This window comes from Palaemon carinicauda, chromosome 14 (assembly GCF_036898095.1).
Source record: "Palaemon carinicauda isolate YSFRI2023 chromosome 14, ASM3689809v2, whole genome shotgun sequence".
Lineage (NCBI taxonomy): Eukaryota > Metazoa > Arthropoda > Malacostraca > Decapoda > Palaemonidae > Palaemon > Palaemon carinicauda.
In genome coordinates this window covers 3,211,085-3,235,403 of record NC_090738.1, presented here as the reverse complement: position 1 = coordinate 3,235,403, position 24,319 = coordinate 3,211,085, and the positions used below count along the sequence as shown (strand labels likewise).

General features: G+C 41.4%; 1 protein-coding gene across 1 annotated transcript in view; it reads right to left on the bottom strand.

Moving 5' to 3' along the window:
- The window catches only part of LOC137653400 (DNA helicase MCM9-like), a 524,132-nt gene that overhangs the window by 89,148 nt on the left and 410,665 nt on the right, over positions 1–24,319 (bottom strand). Inside the window, exons 10-11 of the mRNA XM_068386747.1 lie at positions 22,980–23,155; positions 16,108–16,320 (exon numbers count right to left, since the gene is read on the bottom strand). Of these exons, the coding sequence (XP_068242848.1) occupies positions 16,108–16,320; positions 22,980–23,155 (389 nt within the window). The remainder of the gene's footprint in view (positions 1–16,107; positions 16,321–22,979; positions 23,156–24,319) is intronic.

The following is a 24,319-nucleotide window of genomic DNA, read 5'->3' as shown; positions in this document are numbered from 1 at the left end:
GAGGTAGAGGCTCCGGCAAGGACTCCTCTCGTCGTCCATCCAGAGGGAGAGGAGGAAGGGGAGCAAGCGGCCGAGGTGGTAAACCCTCGGGAAACCAGAAGCAATGAAGTGCTTTCGGTGGGAGGAAGACTCCGCCTCTTCCAGGATCGTTGGACCTTCGATCCTTGGGGCCACAATATCATCAAGAAGGGACTAGGGTGGAGCTGGATAAAACCACCTCCAGTCTTCCACCAATTCTTCCAACCCTCAACCCCCATACTGGAAGAATATGTCCGAGAACTCTTGAACAAGAAGGTGATCAAGAGGTTGAAGTCCACCAGGTTCCAGGGAAGACTGTTTTGTGTTCCCAAGAAAGACTCAGACAAACTCGGAGTCATTCTGGACTTGTCCCCTCTCAACAAGTTCCTTGCGAACAACAAATTCAAGATGCTGACTCTTCAACAGATAAGAGCCCTACTACCTCACAAGGCCTACACGGTCTCAATAGACCTGGCGGACGCATACTGGCACATTCCAATGAATCACCAGGCTTCCTCCTACCTAGGATTCAAGCTTCAAAGAAGACAATACGCCTTCAGGGCTATGCCCTTTGGACTCAACGTGGCCCCAAGAATCTTCACGAAGCTCGCAGACACGATCGTCCAACAGCTACGCCTTCAAGGCGTCCAGGTGATGGCTTACCTAGACGATTGGCTGGTCTGGGGAATATCGTCAGAAGAATGCTCGCGTGCCTGCAGAAAGGTGACCCAGTTCCTGGAACATCTGGGTTTCAAAATCAACACCAAAAAGTCTCGACTGTCTCCAGCTCAGAAGTTTCAATGGTTGGGAATCCATTGGAACCTTCAGTCACACCGTCTTTCCATCCCTCTGAAGAAAAGGAAGGAAATAGCCGGATCTGTCAAGAGACTTCTAAAATCCAAACGACAACAGGAACGAGTGCTCGGCTCCCTACAGTTCGCCTCAGTGACAGACCCAGTGCTACGAGCACAGCTAAAGGATGCTTCGGGAGTCTGGAGACAAAACGCATCCATCGCTCAAAGAGATCTCAAGAGACCTCTGCAACCAGGCTTTGTTCACTCCTCAAGCCGTGGTCGGAGGCAAAGAACCTGAAAAGATCAGCTTCTCTTCAACCACCTCCTCCGTCGATCATCATCCACACGGATGCCTCGCTAGAAGGATGGGGAGGCCACTCCCACCAGCGACAAGTTCAAGGAACATGGTCTCACCCATTCAAGACGTTTCACATCAACATCTTGGAGGCCATGGCGGTTCTTCTCACTCTAAAGAAACTGTCTCCTCATCCTTCGATCCACATCCGTCTTACTCTGGACAGCGCCGCTGTGGTCAGATGTCTCAACCGTCAGGGCTCACGATCGCCCCAACTCAACCAGGTGCTGTTACCCATCTTCCGCCTAGCGGACAGGAAGAAATGGCACCTCTCAGCAGTTCACCTACAAGGACTCCGCAATGTGACGGTGGACGCTCTATCGAGGACAAGCCCCATAGAGTCGGAATGGTCTCTAGACGCAAGATCATTTTCCTTCATCTCCCGTCAAGTCCCGGAACTGCAGATCGACCTCTTCGCGACAAGCGACAACAACCAACTTCCTCTATACGTGACTCCATACGAGGACCCCAAAGCAGAAGCGGTGGATGCCATGTCCCTGGATTGGAACAGATGGTCCAAGATTTACCTGTTCCCTCCACCCAACCTTCTGCTGAAAGTCCTCTCCAAACTGAGAACCTTCAAGGGAACAGCAGCCCTAGTGGCTCCCAAGTGGCCCAGGAGCAACTGGTTCCCTCTAGTCATGGAGCTACAGCCCAAGCTGATCACTCTGCCGGACCCATTCTCTCCCAGCAGGTTCAGAAGTCGACTGTCTTCAATTCATCAAAGAAAATCCAAGACCTTCATCTCATGATTTTCTCTCCCTAGCCGTGAAGAAAAGGTTTAGAATCTCGAAGAAATGTTTAGACTTCTTAGAGGAATACAAAACAAAGTCTACCAGAAGGCAATATGAGTCATCCTGGAAGAAGTGGGTATCCTTTGCCAAGGCAAAGAATCCTACGGAAATAACCATAGATTTCTGTATGTCCTTCATTCACCTTCATGGACAAGGCTTAGCAGCCAACACGATTTCCACTTGTAAATCGGCCTTGACAAGACCACTACTGTATGTCTTCCAGATAGACCTGTCCAACGAAATCTTTAACAAACTTCCGAAGGCATGTGCTAGACTCCGTCCAACACCCCCACCGAGACCCATCTCCTGGTCTCTGGATAAGGTACTCCATTTTGCCTCTAGCCTGGACAATGAATCTTGCCCTCTGAAAGACTTGACTCAAAAAGTGATTTTCCTTTTTGCTCTCGCCTCGGGAGCACGAGTCAGTGAAATAGTGGGTTTATCTAGAGAAGAGGGCCAGATACAGTTTGCCGAAACAGGGGAACTTACCCTCTTCCCCGACCCAACGTTTCTTGCTAAGAATGAACTCCCTACTAAGAGGTGGGGCCCATGGAGAATCTTCCCTCTGAAGGAAGATGTCTCTCTATGCCCAGTGGAGAGTCTAAAGGTCTATCTTTGAAGAACTTCAGACTTTGGCGGAGGACAACTCTTTAAAGGAGAAACATCGGGTAGTGATTTGTCACTTAAACAACTAAGGGCGAAAATCACCTACTTTATTCGCAGAGCATATCCTGACAGTACAGCCGCAGGTGATCCTAGAAAAGTCGCCTTTTCTCTAAATTTTTTCCAAGGAATGGATTTCGAAAGCCTTCGATCCTTCACAGGCTGGAAATCCTCAAATGTTCTTTAAACACTATGCGAAGCAGGTGCACGAAGTGAAAAGATTCGTGGTAGCCGCAGGTAGTGTGTTGAAACCTGTTGTTTAGTGCTGCGTAGGACAGTGAGTTATTTCGGGACTTTAACTCAACGGGTGACTGTGTTGACCATAGAGCGATACATAGTGATTTTAAGTGCCATTTAGTGGCACGAAAGACTGTTCTTCTACAAGGTGAAGTAACAGATTTGAACATGTGTGCCACATGTTTATTCGGACATGAAGTGTATTGTGACTTAAAAGACTTTTAGTTCCTTTGGAACCCATGTGTGTAATGACAAGTTTTCCCTTTCAGATCTCACACCCTTGTCTTATGTAGTCATTAATCTGTTTATTATTCAATAATTTTATTTAAATGATTTATCTTATTTCATATTATTGCGAATATTTTCTTGAATAAAATAGAATTTTCGCTACCATATGCATCTTATTTCGCCCCTCTATATGAAATATACTACTGTTACTGTGTTTTATTTGCCCCTATTTTAACCTTATTATAATTCATGTTATAATATTGCTCCTGTCTGATATAAGCTCACCTAAGAAAAGTGAAATATTTGTTCCCACACAAGTACTTAACTTTCCTGATCTGTCTACGAGACCGACAAGATCTTCATATACAGGTGAGTTTGTCTTCATCAGGATACTTCGAGATGTTCCTATCGTCCAAATAGGACTTCCCTGCCAGGGGGGCAGGAAGCCAATTCATAGCTTATGCCATTGGTAGCGACATGTAACGGAGATGTCACGGTCTCTAAGGTCATCAGACCAAAGGAATATTGTTTGAAGTAGAAGGCACTACCGAAACGAGGAAAAATCCACGATACACTAATTCTCTGGTACACTTCCATCAGGACGTCATGGCTTGAGCCCAAAAAAACGGATTTTGAACGAAGCGAAAAATCTATTTTTGGGTGAGATAGCCATGACGTCCTGATGGACCCGCCCTCGTTCTCTATTCTGGCCTGTCAGGCCCCTCCCTTTCTTATTGTATCACGGAAGCTGACAGTTATGCTGGATAGAATCAGGAATGAAGCGTGCGGATGTGACGTAAACCAAGATGGCGGCCAGCTATGGCGGCTGTTTGTTTACATTGCTAGGTACCGTAACAGTAACGCAGGAGGAGAGTTTGGTAACGGCTCCTCCTGATACTTGCCACACTTCACCCTCGAAGCGTAAACGCTATGTGGGGTGCAGATAGCTACGTTGCGTGTCAAGCATACGTCCCGTATTATACGATATCCTAAAGGGAAACCTTATGGGTACTCGCGCCAGAAGTTAGAATTCTGTGAAACCTTTAGTTTAATTCTCTGGGAATATCTACTGTAGTCATATATACCCTCAGGAAGCTACTGAAGAAACCTTCCATCAGGACTTCATGGCTATCTCACCCAAAAAAGGGATTTTGACGAAGGAAAAATCTATTTCTGGGCTCCGACCTGTGCCGCCCAAGTGAAATGCTCCTTTAGCATCATTTCTAAGGTATATAACTGCTAAATAATACCAGAGAAAAAATTGCATTGGAATGCTAGGTGTGAACCCAGCTCGCTCACCTGAAAGGTGTCGGTATAAGTAATACGGGCGTGAAAATCACATGCAGAGGTCTCGTACCAGTTAAATATCTCCTCGTCAATATCCCCCAAATCAAGAGGAGCCATCCCAAGTCCACCACAGACCGTCGCTACCCACAATCCCACCCACGCCAATGACGTCACTCCTCATAGCACCCAAGTTTGGGTCCAACAGGGAGGGCGAGTAGAGGGTGGGTTCACTGGGCGGCACAGGTCTCTCACCCAGAAATAGATTTTTGCTTCGTCAAAATCCCTTTTCTGGGCTCCGACCTGTACCGCTCAGTGAAATAGTACCAGAGAAATGGTCCCAAACTTGGAACCAAAATATTAAATCAAAAAGAAAAAATTAAAGGCAAACATATCAAAAACATGATTTAATATACGTAAAAGTAAGTACATGGTATTCGAGAAAAGAGAACTCCTTACGAAACAATAAAAGCAATAAGTAAAACATGGGATGCAAACTAAATGTATAATCCTAGGATATAGGAGAAAAACATGAGCATCAAAATAAGGTCTCAACAAAGAGAATACCTGGATAAGGATTACTGTAAGGATACAAATAACAATCTCGAATGACTATAAGTGAACATGGGCAAAAATATATACATAAATGATAAGGACTGTACATGAGGATGCAACTGAAGGGTGCGATTCAAAAGATAAATCAAACCACTGTAGGGACCATAAGTGAGGCAGGTAAGGGGAAGAGAAAAAGAGGGAAACAAGACATGTGATTAGCATTCCTGATGATCGGGAGGAACCACACTTCCTGCTGCCACTGTAGCAAATTTTAGGGCTTCCAAAGGTTTTAAATAGTGGCATTTGAAAACTGATGGGGACTTCCAGCCTGTATATTACGTTAGGTCATCAAATTTCATGGGATGGAAATAATTAATAGAAGTAGCTACAGCTCGAATATCATGGACACGAGGGAATGATTCTGGATTAGCCTGTTTGATGAAATACAGAATCTGTTGTCTAATCCCTTTAAGGGTGATGGTTCCTCCGTTCTCTCTAATAAATAAGGGCCCCGAGGACTTAGTGGAAGTTCTATTTAGGTAGGCTTTCAAAGTCGTAACTGGACATAAGGATGTATCTCGTGGAAGGGGAACAATCTTCCAGGGGGACCATCTGTTTTGGGGGTCCTCATTCTTTGCTAGGAATGTTTTGTCAGGGGAGAGTAGAACTTCACCTGACGAGAGAAAATCAATATGGCCTGGATTTCTAGACAAGGCTGAAAGCTCCGAAATTCTAGCACCAGAGGCTAAGCTCATTAGGAATAGAGTTTTCCGTAATAATGGGATATAGGCAAATGATTCATTAGGAGTGTCAGAAGCTAATTTAAGAACATCATTCAGAAACCAGGAAACTGCGGTAGGACGAGTTGATGGTTTCAATCTGGCACAAGCTTTAGGAATGGAAGAGAGGTATGAATCCGTAAGGTCGATATTGAATCCAATCTGAAAAATCTTTTTCAAGGCCGATTTAATGGTAGTAATAGTACTAGCTGCTAGGCCCGATTCAAATAGAGTCCTAAAGAAGGTTACTGTTAGGTTCATAGTCATTCTCTCAACCTTTGAGTCCTTTAAGAACATGGCGAGTTTCTTGACAGCCGAGTCATATTGTCGAAGGGTGGACTCCCTCTTATCTGATTCTAAAAATAAAGTATTTTGAGGGTCAATATCTGCGCCTCTTTGGGCCGCGAATTTCATAAAGTCCATAAAGTTAGGGCACTCCGAGCGTTTGAGGAAGCGAACACAGTGCAAGTTTGTACTGCCTGTGTTAGTATTGGATTGGGGATCCGCCAGGGGCGAAGACCCAGTTCCATCAGAAGAGGGAACCAATTGCTCTTGGGCCAGTTGGGGGCTACTAGAGCCACTTGCCCCTTGAAAGATCTGAGCTTGTCCAATACTTTCATCAATAGGTTGATTGGAGGGAATGGATAGATTTTCTCCCAAATGTTCCAATCCAGTGACATTGCGTTTGTGGCGTAGGCTAAGGGGTCCAGGTTGGGAGCTACGTAGCACTCTAGTTTGTGATTGGACTCTGTCGCAAACAGGTCTACCTGAAGGCCCGGGACCTGGGATAGAATCCACTTGAATGACTTGAGGTTCAGGGACCATTCCGACTCTAGCGGAGTCGTTCGGGACAGAGCGTCCGCCACTACATTGCTTACTCCCGCCAGATGGACTGCTGAAAGATGCCACTTGTTGGATGTTGCCAAGGAGAAAATGGCTAACATCACATGATTTATGTGTCCCGATTTCGAGCCTCCTCTGTTTAAGCAGCGAACTACGACTTCGCTGTCTAGAACCAATCTGATGTGTTGGTTTCTGGCTGGGGACAACTGTTTCAGAGTGAGGAACACTGCCATGGCTTCTAAGACGTTTATGTGAAGCTGGCGAAACATTGGTGACCAAAGACCTTGGATCTTCTTGAACTGGGAGTATCCCCCCCAGCCTGTTATGGAGGCATCCGTGTGGATGACCAACTTTGGAGGTGGATATTGCAAGGGGATGGATTTTGACAGATTCTTTGCCAATGTCCATGGTTGGAGTCTTTTCTTCAGGATTGGAGGGAGACGAGCTCTTCTGTCTCGATACTTCTTGTTCGCCCTGGAACTCCAAATCCGATTTATGTCTTTTAGTCTGGCCTTCAGTAATATGTCTGTCACTGAGGCAAACTGGAGGGCACCCAGAATCCTCTCTTGGTTCCTTCTGGACGTCAATTTGTCCTTGAGGAAACGTTTTGTGTTTCTTGCTATCTCTCTTCTTTTGGCCGATGGAAGGCGTAGGGTGTGGGAGTTTAGGTCCCATTGTAACCCTAGCCATTGGGAAGTCGGCTTCGGAACTAGGCGAGATTTCGCGAAGTTGATCCGGAACCCCAAGTATTAAAGGAATGATAAGACCTTGTTTGTTGCCGTCAGGCAGTTCTCGACGTCGTTCGACCAAACGAGCCAGTCGTCCAGGTACGCAACTACCTGAATTCCTTGGGTTCTTAGTTCTTGTATTACCGTCTCTCCCAGTTTGGTGAATATTCTGGGTGCTATATTTAGTCCGAATGGCATTACTTTGAAGGTGTATGCTTGCTTGCCTAGCTTGAAGCCTAGGTACGGAAGAAAATGCCTTGCTATCGGAACATGATAGTAGGCATCGGTAAGAGCGATGGAGGTGGTGACGGCCCCACGGGAAAGTAAGGTCCGTACCTGAGAGACGGTTAGCATGTGAAACTTGTCGCATTGAATGTAAGAGTTTAGATGGAATAGGTCCAGGATTACTCTTCTTTTGTCTGAGTCTCTCTTTGGCACGCTGAATAAGCGACCTTGAAATTTCAAATGACGTGCTTTTGAGATTGCGTTCTTTCGAAGCAGATCGTCTGCGAACGAGGCTAACTCTTTTGTTGGGTGTTGGTAAAAACTGGTTGGTGGAGGGGGCCCTTCTATCCAACTCCACCCCAGACCTTTGGAAATTATACTGAGTGCCCAACTGCTGAAAGTCCAGTTCTTCCGGAAAATGTAAAGTCTTCCCCCTAACTGTGGTGTCTCAATAATTCGTGGAGGATTTACCTCCTCGTCCTCCGCGGAGGCCTCGGCCTCGAGGGGCGATCCTTCCACCTCTGGCACGAAAGGTGCCCCTTGCGCCAGAGCCTCTGGTACGTTGGTATCCATGAGAGGCCCTCTGAGTCTCAAAGGTGGGGTTGTAGACCGGGGAAGCATAGGTCGCGGGGGCTAGTTGACTTTGAGGGACCAACATGTATTGTTGTTGGTGATGGCCTTTTGAGGTGGAAGGGAGGTTTCCCTGAGCTAAAGGGACCGGTTGAACCCTCTGCTGGGGCTGCCGGGTTTGGTAAGAGGGAAAGGGCCTCAGTCTCTTCCTGCCGCGAGATTGGGAAGCGACAGGTTCGAACTTGCGTTTAGGGACTAGACCCCAACGCACCTTGAGGCTCTGATTCACTCTAGCAGCCTCGCTGAGGACACTATTCACCAGATCTCCCGGGAATAGGTCCGTACCCCAGATTGGGGCCTTAATGAGTCTGTTAGGCTCGTGCCTGATAGTGTCTTCCGCTAACACATGTTTGCGGCAGCGGCGCCTAGCTGCTAGGAAGTCGTAGGTATCCGACAGCAAGGTGTGGAGCAACGACTTGGTAAGTACTTTGAAGAGGGGTTCCTCTTCATATATGAAAGAAGTCAATTCCACCATGGTTGCCGAGTTAATCGAGCGACTTAGGCGCATACGAGCCTCATACTCAAGGCGAATCAGGGACTCCGGGAGCTTAGGGAGTCTCTCATTAAATTGAGTGGAGGCGCAATAAGGGCTCAGCTTACCCACAGTGAATGTCGCCGGGGCACCAGTCCAGCATTCATGGTCCCCCGGGAAAACAAGGGAAGTCAAGTCTGTTTCCCGCAGTTGCGGTAATGGCTTGTCTTCATTGACAGCCTGCATGGCAAGGTCCATGATCTTAGTGACACACGGCGTAGGGGTGCGCTCGTCTGCCACAAACATGGTGTAGGAACTCTTAAAAGGAGTGAGCATCGTGTTGACACACTCCAGCTCATTAAGGGTTCGAACGCAAGTGGATTGGGCCTGTTCTTTTGGGTAAATGACGGTCTCCCTAGGAACCTTGTCTAGGCGGACCAGAGCCTCCTCCGTGACGCGGGCAAAGCCAGGGAAAGGAAACTGCAAACCCGGCGGGTATAACTCAAAATCTTCCAACGGGCGGGTGCCAAAACCCTCGATGGTCAACATCCCATCCTTAAAGGGTGCATGAATTGCTAACTTCCACGGGTTGTTCTTGACAAACTCCGGGAGTTTCGAGGCATCCGGAATAGAATACTGCTGCTGTTGGGGCAGACCGGAGCGCATGAGACCCTCAACGAGAGACTCTTGGTTCTGAACCTTAGAGACGAGGGTGTTAACTAAGGTTCCAAGGCGTTCCAAGGTGTTGGAAAAAGCTGACACGTCGAAAGAAGGCGCCGGGGCGCTTACCGTCGGCTGCGAGGGTTGCGAGCCGGGTGTCATTCTCGACTCCGGGATGGGAGGAGCAGGTGTGACTGGGGCCTCAGGGACCCTGGAAGACGAAGACCTAGGGGTCTTTGGATGTTTCATCGTATTGGAAGACCTGTGGGTCTTAGTTAGAGGTTTACGGATGGACTTAACCTTCGGCAACAAAGAAGGGCTGCTGGTGTCAGTGGGGTGACGTCCTGAGAACCCCTGAAAGGAAGAAGTAGATGATGTAGAGAAAGCCGGACTAAGTACAGGAATCTTAGACCGGGACACACTTGCCTCACTTACAGGTCTACCTGGGTCTGGCTCATCCAAAGCCATGGGTTCGATGTCCAAATTCATGGCGGCCACGTCACTGGTGATGGTTTCTCCAGGAACACCAGGGTCTTCAGAGAGGAGTTGCTCAGTGATCCCGGCGATGATAAGATCCGCCACCTCCTTGGGAACCGCCGCCGAATGTTTGGCGTTCGGGTAAAGAAGGTTGCACATCTCCTCAGAGAGAACGTAGGGGTGCCGGGCTTTGACGTTACGGGGGAACCCGCCGACCCATACCTTGAGGCGGGCCAAGGCTGTAGACTTTTCGGACTGTGAACTCTGAAAGAGAAGATACCTTTACTAAGGAAGGAGAGGTAGGGAACACCGAGAAGGTGAATAGACCGAGTGCATGCGTTGTCGGAGTCTCCTATGATTAATTTAAAATTAGAATATAACCGAAAAGCAGGTAAATTCCGAAATTAGTTTAAGAAACTATAACGTATAATAACGGTAGGAACACTTACTGAGTCCGAAGTGAGGGTGGAGACGAGGTCGTAGTAGACCACACAGTTGTTGGGATGCCAGACAGTTAAGTCGCCGACGTGGACCGAACAGTGGGCATGTGACCTATACACGTCATGTCCACAAGCCTGCTGAAGAACGGCCGCACAGGCTGTCATCATACAGCGAACCGCCTGTAATAAAAGGGATACATAAGTATCATAGATAATTCGGTATCCTACGGGATCCCGGGTGTGCCGGGACCAAAGTAAACGATAAGAAACGTTAGCATTAGGATACTATATAATGTTCTCCCGGCGGGGCCGGGAGAAGAGTATGAATTAGGTTAACTTATAATTAGAATTAACCTTATAGTAATGATTAACTTAATAATAAACAATAAGGGGATTCCGTGTAAGGTGAGATCATTCTGGATAAGGGTAAGGGAGATAAGATCCCTTAGGCATCAGAGAGTGAACACGTAAAAATATAAGGTTAACATAACATGATTCCGTTGGCTCCGGAGAGACAACTGAAAGAGGGAGACCAGCACTGGGCCAACTGGGGTAGAAGGGGGGGCAGACTCCCTACAAAAAGAAACCTTAAGTAATAAACACTCAATAAAACAATATAACAATATACCCCGCATGGGGTATGACCAGAGAGCTCACAACCAAAGTAACAACCAAAACTCCTGCTCTCCCGATGGCCAATCGAAGAGGGCGGGAATCCGGCTGAGGCGGAAGGAAGTGAATAACTCGCAAGTGAAACAGATCTAGGCTCGGCTAAGGCAAGGAGTCAAACGGTATCCCGGGAAGGGATGGGGGGGGGAGGTCGGAGAAAACGGACGAGAGGGATCGGCCGAGAACCCGAACAGCTGACTCCAGGTCTCTAAGAGATGGCAGGTATCCCCAGGGGGGATGGGGTGTATGCGTCGGCATACTCAGGCTCAGGTAGTGGGAGGAGCCACAGAGGGAAAGAGAAGTATGGGGAGGCATACTCGAGATCAGGGAGTGGGGGGAGCCAAGAGCCGTAGATGGATATGGGCGATCGCGAGAGGCCGAGCAAGGACAGGAGTACCAACCTGTCCGACTAGATCGCGAGACACTAACATAACGAATGATCACAACACGGAATAAAATACTTAGGTTAAGGCATGCAAGATAAGCTGATACAATAAATGAGAATCCTCTCATGGAGAGAGAGAGAGAGAGGGACGCAAGAAAGGCAGTGAAAACAACAGGGCAAGGGCACGCCTGCCAGTACGGGGAGGACCAGGGCTGGACAGGTGTGCCAACATAACACCGAACGGAACAAGCCGAATGGTAAATAAAACATAAACACTGCCGATCGAGAGTCCCCCTCAGATAAAGACTAAACTCTAAAATAACAGCGATTCCATGGAATCGTGGAAAGAGAACTAATCATAAAATATCAGCACAAGGCGTCTCCACGGTATTAACCGAGAAGGGCGCCGCCATAACCAAACACGGCATGAGAATCCTCTCTAGGGGATAACCATGGTGATAACAAAAATAATAATAATATAACTGCTCGATCGTCGGTAAGAGCGCAAGTTCAAAACGAATAACAAATAGTATGGAAGACCAAATGTAAATCGTTAAGAACGGGCCAGGAGGTAACAAGATCTAAAATGGCCGCCGCGACGCGGGGCCGACAACAATAGCGAAACCAATAAACATGAATACAGTAACACTAAAAGTAAGGAAAATGCTACCTCCGAAAGTTCAGAAAACATAAGTCTGGTACTTAACTTCGATGAGGAAGCTTGAGAATCCGACATGATGGGCAGGAAGGGTGTAAAATCCAAAAAAGGGCACAGCGAAAAAATCACAGCACTTAACAAGAGCGATGCTAAATGAGGACTGCCGTCATTGGCGTGGGTGGGATTGTGGGTAGCGACGGTCTGTGGTGGACTTGGGACGGCTCCTCTTGATTTGGGGGATATTGACGAGGAGATATCTAATTGGTACGAGACCTCTGCATGTGATTTTCACGCCCGTATTAATTATACCGACACCTTTCAGGTGAGCGAGCTGGGTTCACACCTAGCATTCCTATGCAATTTTTTCTCTGGTATTATTTAGCAGTTATATACCTTAGAAATGATGCTAAAGGAGCATTTCACTTGGGCGGCACAGGTCGGAGCCCAGAAATAGATTTTTCGCTTTGCTCAAAATCCGTTGTCTTTTTAAGTATATTGGTAGCTCTAAATACAGTAGTTGATACTAAATGTTACAAAACGATATCAACATTACATCTTATTAACATAATTTCATAATAAATAGTCTATTCAAGGATAAAATTCCACATCAACAATGAAATCAACTTTAACTGTACGAGACCAGCTGACAAAATGTAAACAGAATTGTGGTTATGTTCTCGGCAATCTTTATCTTTCTCTAACCTTTCGATAATTTCAATAGTAGTGTTAATGATGGTATAAAGCATTATTATTTAGTGCAGTATATATAAAAGCTTTATTGTTCCCTTCGGGTGTTCAAGGTTTTCACACGTAGGCTGGGTTTGTTTGTCGGCAGTGAATAGCCTAAACTTCGGTAACGAGTGCAAAATTTTGTCATATTTTAAACAGTAGAGATTTGCTTTGCAAAGATTTGTTTTGTATGGTACACGATATAATTATAAAAAAACAGCGAGAGAGAGAGAGAGAGAGAGAGAGAGAGAGAGAGAGAGAGAGAGAGAGAGAGAGAGAGAGAGAGAGAGAGAGAGAGATTGAATTGATGCCAGAAAATTTCTCTCTCTCTCTCTCTTTCTCTATGTAAGAAATAAAATTTTACTTCGCATATGGTAACCCGAGTTTAAGAATGAAATTAACATGACTGTTGTTAGTTGTAGCGATCAATTCCTCGCTTCAGGTGGTACAAGAAACAAAAACAAGGCATTCGATTACAACAGCTGATTCATTCTGTCTCTGTCTCTCTCTCTCTCTCTCTTGATATACAATACTTATATACAGTGATGCCTCAGGATACGAAAGTAATCCGTTCAGGATACGGTTTCGTATCCTGATTTTTTCGTATCCTGAGTCGCGTTTTACATGTAAATAGCCTAATCCGTTCCAAGCCTTACAAAAAGTCACCTTTTTTTTCATAAACACGCTGAACTGTAGTAATAAACATGCAATGCAGCCATTTCTATCATTCAATAATTAACCCAACCGTTAAAAACAGCCTAATCCATTCCAGAAACCACCATGAGATTATTCAATAATGTAGTTATAGCCTAGTTATCCCCTCCAAGCCCTAAGAAAACGGTCCATTTTCTTTACTACTGTATAAAAGTTACGGTATTGTATGTAAAGCATTTGGATCAGTGAAGGTGTATTGTTACCTGTACACCTAAATTAAGGGTTGATACCCTGAAAAAAAAGGTACTGTACTCTCGGCGACGAGTTGGGATCTCGTAAGCTTTTCGTATCCTGAAATTTTTTTCGTATACTGGGGCATAAAAATCTTTGTATCGCTTTTCGTATCCTGAATTTTTCGTAAGCAGAAACTTTCGTATCCAGAGGTATCACTGTATAGACGAAGAAACCAAAATCAGTTTTCTTAATAAAAAAGTGTCAATTAAATACGAAACGAAAAAATTATACCGTGTATACGTCCATTTCAATCGTAGCTTAAAATACGGCATCCGATTTCATCAGCAAATCACTATTTTTTAGGAAACATCATTTTATTCTAGAAAATTGCTACTCTTTAATTAGTTAATTGCACATTAAGAAAACGTGTACTTTTGTTTTTAAATTTCGGGTGTGTTTTAAAAATCGAGTATTGTTGACTTCTTTTTGTTTTACTTTTGGCTGTGATTGGATAAGCAGATGTCTAACTGCCGCTCTCAATAATATGGGCGTACGAATACAGTAACAAAGTATTGTTTATACCATTTCTTAACTTACTCAAACCATCTATACAGTTGATATTACATAAGCACCTGTGTTATAACCTATCATATATTTTTGTTTAGTACATTTAAAACTCTCTCTATCTCTCTCTCTGCGGGCTACTTTTCACTACCTCTCATTTCTTACCTCTCTCTATCTCACTAACAAATGAAATCTTTGTTGCTTCACAAAGTTTCAGTTATATTAAAAATCAATCATGATTCAATTTTCCTTATTTTCTCCAATCTTGCACCATCTCTGTCACATCAAACGTTATAGCGGTAACTTAATTGTTCGATAACTTTAAAGACCGGCCTAGTATTGGTTCTTCTCTTACTTTTTTTTTAAGATGGTTTCATAATTGAGGGAGGTACAAGTTGACTTATAACTGAAGTTAGGAAAAGTATTTTGGCTATGGAATGGACAATCATCTTTAGTAACAGTTTAGAATTATCGTAAATTATCATTCTGTCATTAGCGGCAGTTTGTTATTGTTGATTAAACGCAAAAGAAAAAAAAATAGTCTTCCTGCTTTGCTACGTATGTAGGAATTTATATAGATACGGTAAATAATATTTGAAATAACATATTTATCAAAAGCTTTTAATATCATTATTTATCACTTTGATCATGCGTATTTAATGCCTTCGTTTGTTTATTATGATCGAACATGGAGCGTACAGTAAACGAATGGAAGGTTTCCGTTTCAGGCGGCGTCATAAAGAAAAACATTATATAAATGGCATTCATTTCATTTATTTGGAAGTTCTAAGAAAAATTAAGTAGAACATTGGTAATAACAAAATCAACATATAATCAATACTTGGTAAGATTGCTGTCGATGTAAAAACTAACCTATACACAGATGAGTAAATGCGTCTGTTTCTTCGTTATGAAGATAAACGTAAACAAAACATTGGTTGTCGTTTTTTATTGTGCTTAATGGCGTGTTTAGGAAACGCATGATATAAAATCACCTTTATTTTGATAATTCTGGATTTTCAATGATACAACAAAAGCTAGTCTATAGAGTGATGGTTTTCTATTCACCAGTTGTCTTATACAATAGATATGACAAACATTAAAATTTGTCTGTATTTTGGGTTATGATATAACGGGAAATATACGGTGTTTACACCCATCCTGGTTGTATTTTTAATCTTTTTTCAACTTATTAGAACTTTAAAGTATATTAGATGTTTGATTTATTTACAAGAACAATTTGATATTATAAAAAAAATACAGTATAGTATATAGAAAGTGTTGGAAATGGGTAGTAAACACGTTTGAATAGGCAAGTTGCTGGTTGCCATGGCCCCAATGGAATTATTTCTGTTAGTTATGTCATTCGAAATATGTGATTTTCCATTTATACGAGGTCATTGATCGACCAAATTCTCGCATAATTCGAGACCCTACTGTATGTATGTATATATATACAGTATATATATATATATATATATATATATATATATATATATATATATATATATATATATATATATAATGTTTGAGTGTATTTGTTTTTACATATTTTTACATGGTCCATCTTTGGTAGTTACCTCAATACAAAAGAAAATGTTTTTGTGATTGATTGTACTGGTTCAGAGTCAACAGACAATGCTAAATATCTATTTCTCCTAACCTTTCTTTCAGCACGTTCTTTCATGATATTGCATGTTCAACCAGTCAATACTCTATATATTTTCCAATTTATAGTAAACCACTTTTATTTTTGTGCAGTATACCAGTATTGTACTTTCTTCCCTTAGTGATAAATACCCTGTTTATTAAATTTTCCTTAAAATACTCTAGGAAAATGTCAAGTAAATATTACTGTGCTTACTATCAATAAAAATCATATTATTCCTAGTGGAGTCTGGGCCTTACTCTTATTAATTTTCTTGATCAAGACTATCCTGTAAACTAATAAGATGATCAAAATATTGATAAACTCTGTTTACTCGTGGAAACCCAGTTAAAGAGATGGAAACATTATCTATAGTTAAAATACCTGATAGTTGTCCTGGCTTGATTTCTTTGATCAGTCTGTCTCTGCAACTGGTAATATTTGGCTAGAACAGAATTAGCAGCTGATGTCATGGAGGGCTGAAAAGAACGTATATGACAGAAATACGTCTGAAGCTTTTCCAAACTCCAGTCTCCATCATTTCCAATATCACCAGAAAAAATGTCACACCCCTCTATGATGTAATCTGACACAATCCTGAAAGTAAAAGATTTATTAAGCAAGTCAGATGAAACTGATAAGATCTCTATAACCATAACTGTGGCATAGCATAATTTCAAATATACTTTATGTAGCAAAAAAGGGATTTTGACGAAGGAAAAATCTATTTCTGGGGAGAGACCTGTGACGCCCGGTGAAAAGGGTCCTTCTTTACACTTTTCTAATATAAATCTTCCAAATATACTAGAGAAAGATAAAAGCATGGAATGCAGAGGTTACAACCCTCGCGCGATCACCTTGTGGGTGTCGTGTATTTAACAAGGGCGTGTGAAAACCACTATTCACAGGCTGTCTTCCATTTACATAATCCCTTCATCAAAGGGGAGGGCCGTGACAGGCCCTAGAGAATACAGTTGGACTACCCCAACGACACCTACTACTGTAGTCAGCAAGGACTTTCCTTTAAAGACTAAAATATGGAATCTAGTATGACATGATAAACCAAAGAAATAGTGTTTTCTTTGCTCTAGGGTCAGTGTATCAACTTGGAAATCACGGACTCAGTGTGTATAACAGAGACCAACAGGTTCAGGCTCTATTTGTTTGCTAGTGGAGAGCATGTCACCTAATGAGAACCATTACTAATTGTGTAGAAGACTAACCACAAAACCTGGGCATTTGTTTATGCCCAGTAGCCATCTCTCTTTCCCATCATGCATCTAAGGAGGGAGGGTCTTGGCAATCATCCAGTACCACCCATAAAATAGTTTTCCTTTGTAAAAACTCCTTTTTGGGGGTTAGGATCTGTATGGTCTCCCAAGAAAAAGTGCCAGAGAATAGGTTACACCATTGAAACACAAGGGCCAATTGCAATTAACAAAACTTAACAAATAATTCCTACATATGTAAATGAATGGAAAGATCAAATGAGTCAGCCAGATCCTATCAGGAGAAGAAATTCCTGGAGTGGAGTCTAGACCGCCATCATGGCACCTCTACTGAGGGACCCAGTTGAAGATCTCTTCTCCAGCATAAACCCCCTAGGTGTCACAATCATGCTGAGGACACAATGCAATGCAGGCAAGCTGAACTGAACTTATGTACAGACCAGCCATCAGTTTTGCATATCAAAAAATTGTATACAGTATAAGCAAAGAATGCTACTGAAGATGCAATTTTTCAGACATCGTGAATTTTAGAGATGGAGAAGCGATTGAATTTTATAATGAAGAAAGCGATAAGATAAACAATGGCCCCTTTAGGAAGGGGCCTGTTGGTCTGGGTACAGTAATACCTTAGGTTACAAAATTAATTTGTTCAGGAGTGACTTTCGCAATATGATTTTCCCGTATAAGGAGTCGCGTTTTAAGTATAAATTACCTAATTAGTTCCAAGCCCTACGGAAACACCACATCAAATTTTATAATAAAGGTAAATCCAGAGTGAAATAAAGCGAAATACAATTGAATCATTCAGTGAACCTAATATAACTGATAATACCTTTAAAGGAAGTAGATATTAGAACATAATGCAATAATAAATGAAAAATAATGCAAAAATGTACAACCTTACCTTTTGAGTGAGGTGATGTCTGAAATTGAAAGTGGTGGCAGAGGTAGTCGGAAATGGTAAAAAACATTATTATTATTTAAAGGGAAGAGATTAAGCAGCCAAATGAGTCAAGCTCGACTCTTACAGAACTGGCCTGAATAAATTTGGGAGGTAAAAATACTTCTGTTAAAACTGATAATAAAATATAAAGTAAATATATAAAAATATAGGATAAACATAAATATTTAGATTCATTGATTGATTGACTTGAGGTTTTCTGGCATCCTGACATCTAAGGTCTTTGACGCCGATATCGTTTATTGCAAATAAAAATAAAAGAATATCCAATTAAAACGATAAAAGCAAAGATGTCATTTCAATAGTTAAGTATCTTTCAGAAGACCTGCTTCTGAAATAAAGCTAAAAATACCACTAGCATGGTTGGACAAATCATGTCCAAGTATCTTGGCAAGGATGAATCTGTCATCCTCACCTTGAGCCTCAAAAAGGTCTCTATTTCTCTCACTACTGTATGTGGGGCATTTGGTTAACAAATGCCTCACAGTAAATGGTACCAAACAGTCGTCGCAATATGCTTGATGTTGGCCAGCCTGCAGAAACTCATCTGTCATCCGAGAGTGACCAAGGCATCCCGTTATACCTCCAAGGGGGTATAACATTACTAATTTCTCTCATTTTATTTTCAAGTAAACTATCCCAATGCTGTTATTATAAATAAAATTCTTAATTATAGGTAAAAAATCATTACTGGGAATGGGATGCCTTCTTGGTAGCAACTTAGCTGCAGCAGTCTTTGCCAGCGAACGTGCCTTCTCATTTCCAGACACACCTACGTGTGCCAGGACCAAGCAAAATCAAACAATTATACCTTTTATGCCAATTATCAAAAGCCAATCTAAAATCTTTAAAACTAAAGGATTATTGGAATTAAAAACTTCTAAAGCTTGTAGGACACTTCTTGCATTGCTATTTTCTCAATAGCTGTTAGTATGACATATACAGGTAGTTCGGCAGTAAATACAGAAGATGCTAGAGGAAGCGCACCTCTACAATTAAAAGCAGTACTATATACTCCAAATCCAAAGCCAGTATTAGATTTGGAGCTAACAGTATATATAAAAGTTGATTTACTGTGTTCTTCAACATGTTCCATTAGGAGCAACCTGGTTTTATGTCAGTCATGTTCTTTTTTATACCAATAAAATGTTTACAAAAAGACATATCTACTAGTTTTCGTGGAGTAGTTGATGATATCTTACATGGGAGCACTTCATTTCTACCTATATCTAGGTTGTCTACTAATGTTTTAACCTGGAGACATTAAGGTTGAGGAGATTTTGGGTGCAACTCAAAATATCTAAAATGCCTTGCAAGGTTTGCAGTCTGACAGGCTTAAGATTCAGCGAGCCTTTGCAACCTGAACCAATACCGAACAATAGAAGACATTCGGTAAAGGTTTATAAGTAACTCTCCATCGTCAACAAGGAGGCTTAGGATAGGCGAGGTTCTAAAGGCTCCGGTGGACAATCTGATAGCACCATGGTGTATGGAATTGGCTTGGGGTGGCTAAGGAGTATATTTCACACCCATAGCTAATTTGAAAAAAAAAAAAAAAAAAAAAAGGCCTTGTATAATTTTAAAAGTTTTGCAGTCTGCCCCCACAATGTATGAGACAAAACTTTTAACAGATTGAGAGCCTCAAGGCATTTTACTTTGAAGGCTTTCAAGTGGGGAACTCATGTAAGCCTACAGTCAAATATCAACCCTAGAAATCTAGTTTCACTTAAACATGAGATCCGTTCACTTTGGATGTATATATCTGGATTTGGATGTACTCCCCGAATACAACAGAAATGAACAGCAACAGTTTTACATGTCGAAAGTTTAAATCCACTCATATCGGCTCACTGGATAATTTTGTCAATTGAGTTGTTTTCTCTCAACCACTGCCATTCTAGCTCTGGCAAATGATATGGAGAGATCATCTGTAAATAGTGTTGAGAGAATATCTTTAGGAATGACTGAGGATATCCAATTAATTGCTAGTGCAAATAGGGCTACAGTCAGCACACTACTCCGAGGATATCCCTCTTCCTGACATTTATTCTCTGATAGAGTTTCCCCCCACTCTCACTTGAAAAACTCTATGTGAAAGAAATGATTGAATAAACTGTGGTAGCTCTCCTCTTAATCCCAATTCATGAATTGTTTTAAGGATACTATATCTCCATGCAGTATCATATGCCTTTTCAAAGTAAAAAAAAAAAAAAAAAAAAGTTACATGGTGCTGTTTGGAGGCAAAAGCTTCACAAATAGAGGATTTCAGTTGTATCAACACATCAGTTGTTGAGTGCACTTTTCTAAATACACATTGGATATGTGATAAAATACTCTTCTTTTCCAGGTACCACATCAGTCTTGCATTGACCATCTTCTCATGATCTTATATAAGCAAGATGTCAATGCAATTGGTCGATAGTTTGCTGATAAAAACTTATCCTTCCCCAGTTTTACAAAGGGTAAAATAATGGCTAATTTCCAAACAGTTGGATACCTATGATCATGCCATATTCTGCTAATAATGCTTAAATAAATAACTTGGTACCAACAAGTACATGTTTAATCATTGCATATGGAATTTCCTCGGGTCCAGGGGCTGTATCATTACAATTAGAAAGTGCAGAATAAAATTATCTTTCAGTAAAAGGAGAATTGCATGACTCCTCCCTTCGTGTTGCAAAATTTAAAACTTTCTTTTCTTCAATGTCCCTATATTGGTGACCAGGGGCTGCTACACACTTGAATGATACATTTGAGAAATGATCAGCCAGGGCATTGCTATCCTTAGTTGCTCCAGTCACATAATGACCATTCACCTTCATCACTGGTGGTGGGTTGGAGGTGAATGAATGAATGAATGATTTGAAGTTCTCTGGCATCCTGTGGAAAAGACAGCATCAAAACTTACCTTTTGGGCAATAAAGTTACATAAGATTTAAAAAATATATTTTTCAACACAATTGGGATATAGCTCAGTGCCTTGTCCATCCTCTTCTTCCTGTAAGGAAGGATAAACTGAAACATATGAGCTACTGTGTTTATAACTGGTACAGGAGCTGCTGCATATTTGCTCAGGTTCAAGGTAAACCCTTTGTAACAGTGCATCTAGTATATTTGTGATTTGTTCTAGTTTTGTGTATTTCTTATATATCATTTGTCTCTTTCTCCACGTCTGATATAAAATTTCTTTATATTTTCTATATTTTTCTCTGAACATAAATAATCCTATTTTCTTCCTAGTGAGACTCATTTTTTCTACATTTACTCAGCTAACATTAACCCTAGGTGAACTAGAACCCAACCTTACAAGTGAAAGAAACGTACTGCCATCCCGTAAGATTATACAATTGATCAGCTTTAGCTTGAACCATCCCCAACAAAATTAAAAATGTAGGAGAATCATAAGATATGAAATGCTATACACAAATGAAAAACGAGGTTGCTTAAAAGTGATTATTTTAGCAAATCTTCTGCCTCTCAATCTAGTTGTCTAAAGTTGTGACTAAGAATACAAGGTTTTAGCAAAAGTAATTAAAGAATTTGAGGTTCTGCAAGAGGATGTCTTGACTGTATGGTGCAGTGAACATTCAGAACCCTTATTGAATGGAACACTATTACCACTACACCCAACTACTAGCAAAAACTGAGATAAAAAAAAAAAAGATTATAAGTTAAGAGCTTTGAAGCCCATCACACTACAAATTCTGATCATCCTTTACATTAAGATCTTCCCGGACCGTTCCATCCTGTTCGTAATACTAGGCATGCAGTTAAATCTAATAGTCAGGCCTTCTCCATCATGACACTCAATACAACACAGTATTCTAGAACTTTTATTCCAGCTCTGACCAAGTTGTGGAATGATCTTCCTAATCGGGTAGTTGAATCAATAGAACTTCAAAAGTTCAAACTTGCAGCAAATGTTTTAATGTTGAACAGGCTGACATAAGTCATTTTATAGTTTATATATGACTTATCTGTTTTGATGTTGTTACTGTTTTTAAAATATTTTATTTTAATTGTTCATTATTCTAAGATCGTTTATTTATTTCGTTCTTACCTTTCCTCATTGGGGTTATTTTTCCCTGTTGGACCCCTTGGGCTTATAACATCTTGCTTTTCCAACTACAATTGTAGCTTACTTAGTAGTAAAAATACTACTACTACTACTACTACTAATAATAATAAGTGTGTATTTAAGAACTGTGTTGGTGTGGTAATTTGTCATTGGTCATCGTCCCTACTATAAACAACTAGCCTAGACTTCTGTGGATTTCACCCTTATCTAAAAGCATGTTTCATTAGCACTCAAACTTAGAACATACAGTACTTTCCTTCTGAGAAACACAGGCAATATCACTCTTCATAACAATTACTTAAATCTCAGTACTAAAACTATGGAGTAATTACCAATAAATCCAGAGGAAGACAACTTTAAATGCAAAACTCTTATCATTTTCACCATTTGGAAGAAGTGTACTTCAAGTTGAAATGATGCTGATAGAGAAACTGAAATAACAAGAGGTCCAGCTGCTTTGCTTCTTGCCATTAATCACTAGCGTGTCTTACTGCTTTACTACACGCATGTGTCAATTGAAAGGAAAGAAAATAGGTAATTTTCTATTTTATTTAGGGGTAAATGTCAATACACAGAGTTTCTGGAAAAGGAGCAATACAAACATCAGGGGAGGTTCATAGAAATAAAATGTGTTCAAACACCAATTTGTTTTAGTTCATATGCCTTCGATCTCTGGGTTTTACCAGATAGCTTTTCCTATTCTTGTTTCCAACACAAAGCTACATTAAACATATAAAAAATAATGATGGCAAATAAAATATTTAACATACCTGACTTACAGAGTTATAAACAAATTCAACTTTCCATGATTACAAACACATTTTTGCATCAAAATATTAAAGAGAATAAATGACTGAAAATTACAAAATCAAAGTCAATGGCCAATATTAGAACCATTGTTTTGAGGCATTAAAAGTTTGTTGCCAACTGGTACTTCAAATCTTATCCTTGATAATAGAAACTCTTCTACTGGGAGAGGACTTACCTATCCCACTCTTGATTTTTGGTATCTAAAAGGACCAAAATAAGATCAAAACGAGATAAAAGTGGCGATGCCAAAGCAACATTAACTGATAATGATTCCTCTGGATCATACTGTCCTTTGGGATTTGTTGCTGCTATAATGCTGCATCGAGTATTCAACTTACAAACAAGGCCAGCCTGTGGGATAAAAATTGTACTTAACTTCTGCAAAAGCTAATAAAATCTTTGAATAATTATTCTAATATCTCTGGAAAATTACTTAAATGGGTACTGAGTGCATAGAAACTGGATTTCTGGCATATATTAGTCAGCTACCGTACATGGGAACCTCTTAAATATTGCAGTTTGGGAGGTGAGCATTTACATTAAATAAGTAATCACAGCAAACAACCTGTTAATGTCAATTAAAGATAAGTGTTTACAGCACCAACAGTACCAACTGTGATGTATGGATCGGAGTTGTGGGGAATGAAAGTGATGGAGAGACAGAAATTGAATGTGTTTGAGATGAAGTGTCTAAGGAGTATGGCTGGTGTATCTCGAGTAGATAGGGTTAGGAACGAAGTGGTGAGGGTGAGAACGGGTGTAAGAAATGAGTTAGCGGCTAGAGTGGATATGAATGTGTTGAGGTGGTTTGGCCATGTTGAGAGAATGGAAAATGGCTGTCTGCTAAAGAAGGTGATGAATGCAAGAGTTGATGGGAGAAGTACAAGAGGAAGGCCAAGGTTTGGGTGGATGGATGGTGTGAAGAAAGCTCTGGGTGATAGGAGGATAGATGTGAGAGAGGCAAGAGAGTGTGCTAGAAATAGGAATGAATGGCGAGCGATTGTGACGCAGTTCTGGTAGGCCCTGCTGCTTCCTCCGGTGCCTTAGATGACCGAGGAGGTAGCAGCAGTAGGGGATTCAGCATTAAGAAGCTTCATGTGGTGGAATTGTGGGAGGTTGGGCTGTGGCACCCTAGCAGTACCAGCTGAACTCGGCTGAGTCCCTGGTTAGGCTGGAGGAACGTAGAGAGTAGTCCCCTTTTTGTTTTGTTTCTTTGTTGATGTCGGCTACCCCCCAAAATTGGGGGAAGTGCCTTGGTATATGGATGGATGGTTTACAGCACAAGAAGACAAACAAATAATGTGGACCAACCTGAAATGCTTATAAATCTCCACTCTTACCAGTAATTACTAGTTACTTCAGGATTATTAGATTCTAATCCCTGCCATCTTTAAGACATGTTTGCCTCTAAAATAGTGAGATATTTAAGCAATATGAAGCTTAAATGTTAAACAAAAAATTCAAAATCAATTGGAATAAAAATTGCAAACATTTAAGAAAATATGACAATTTGTC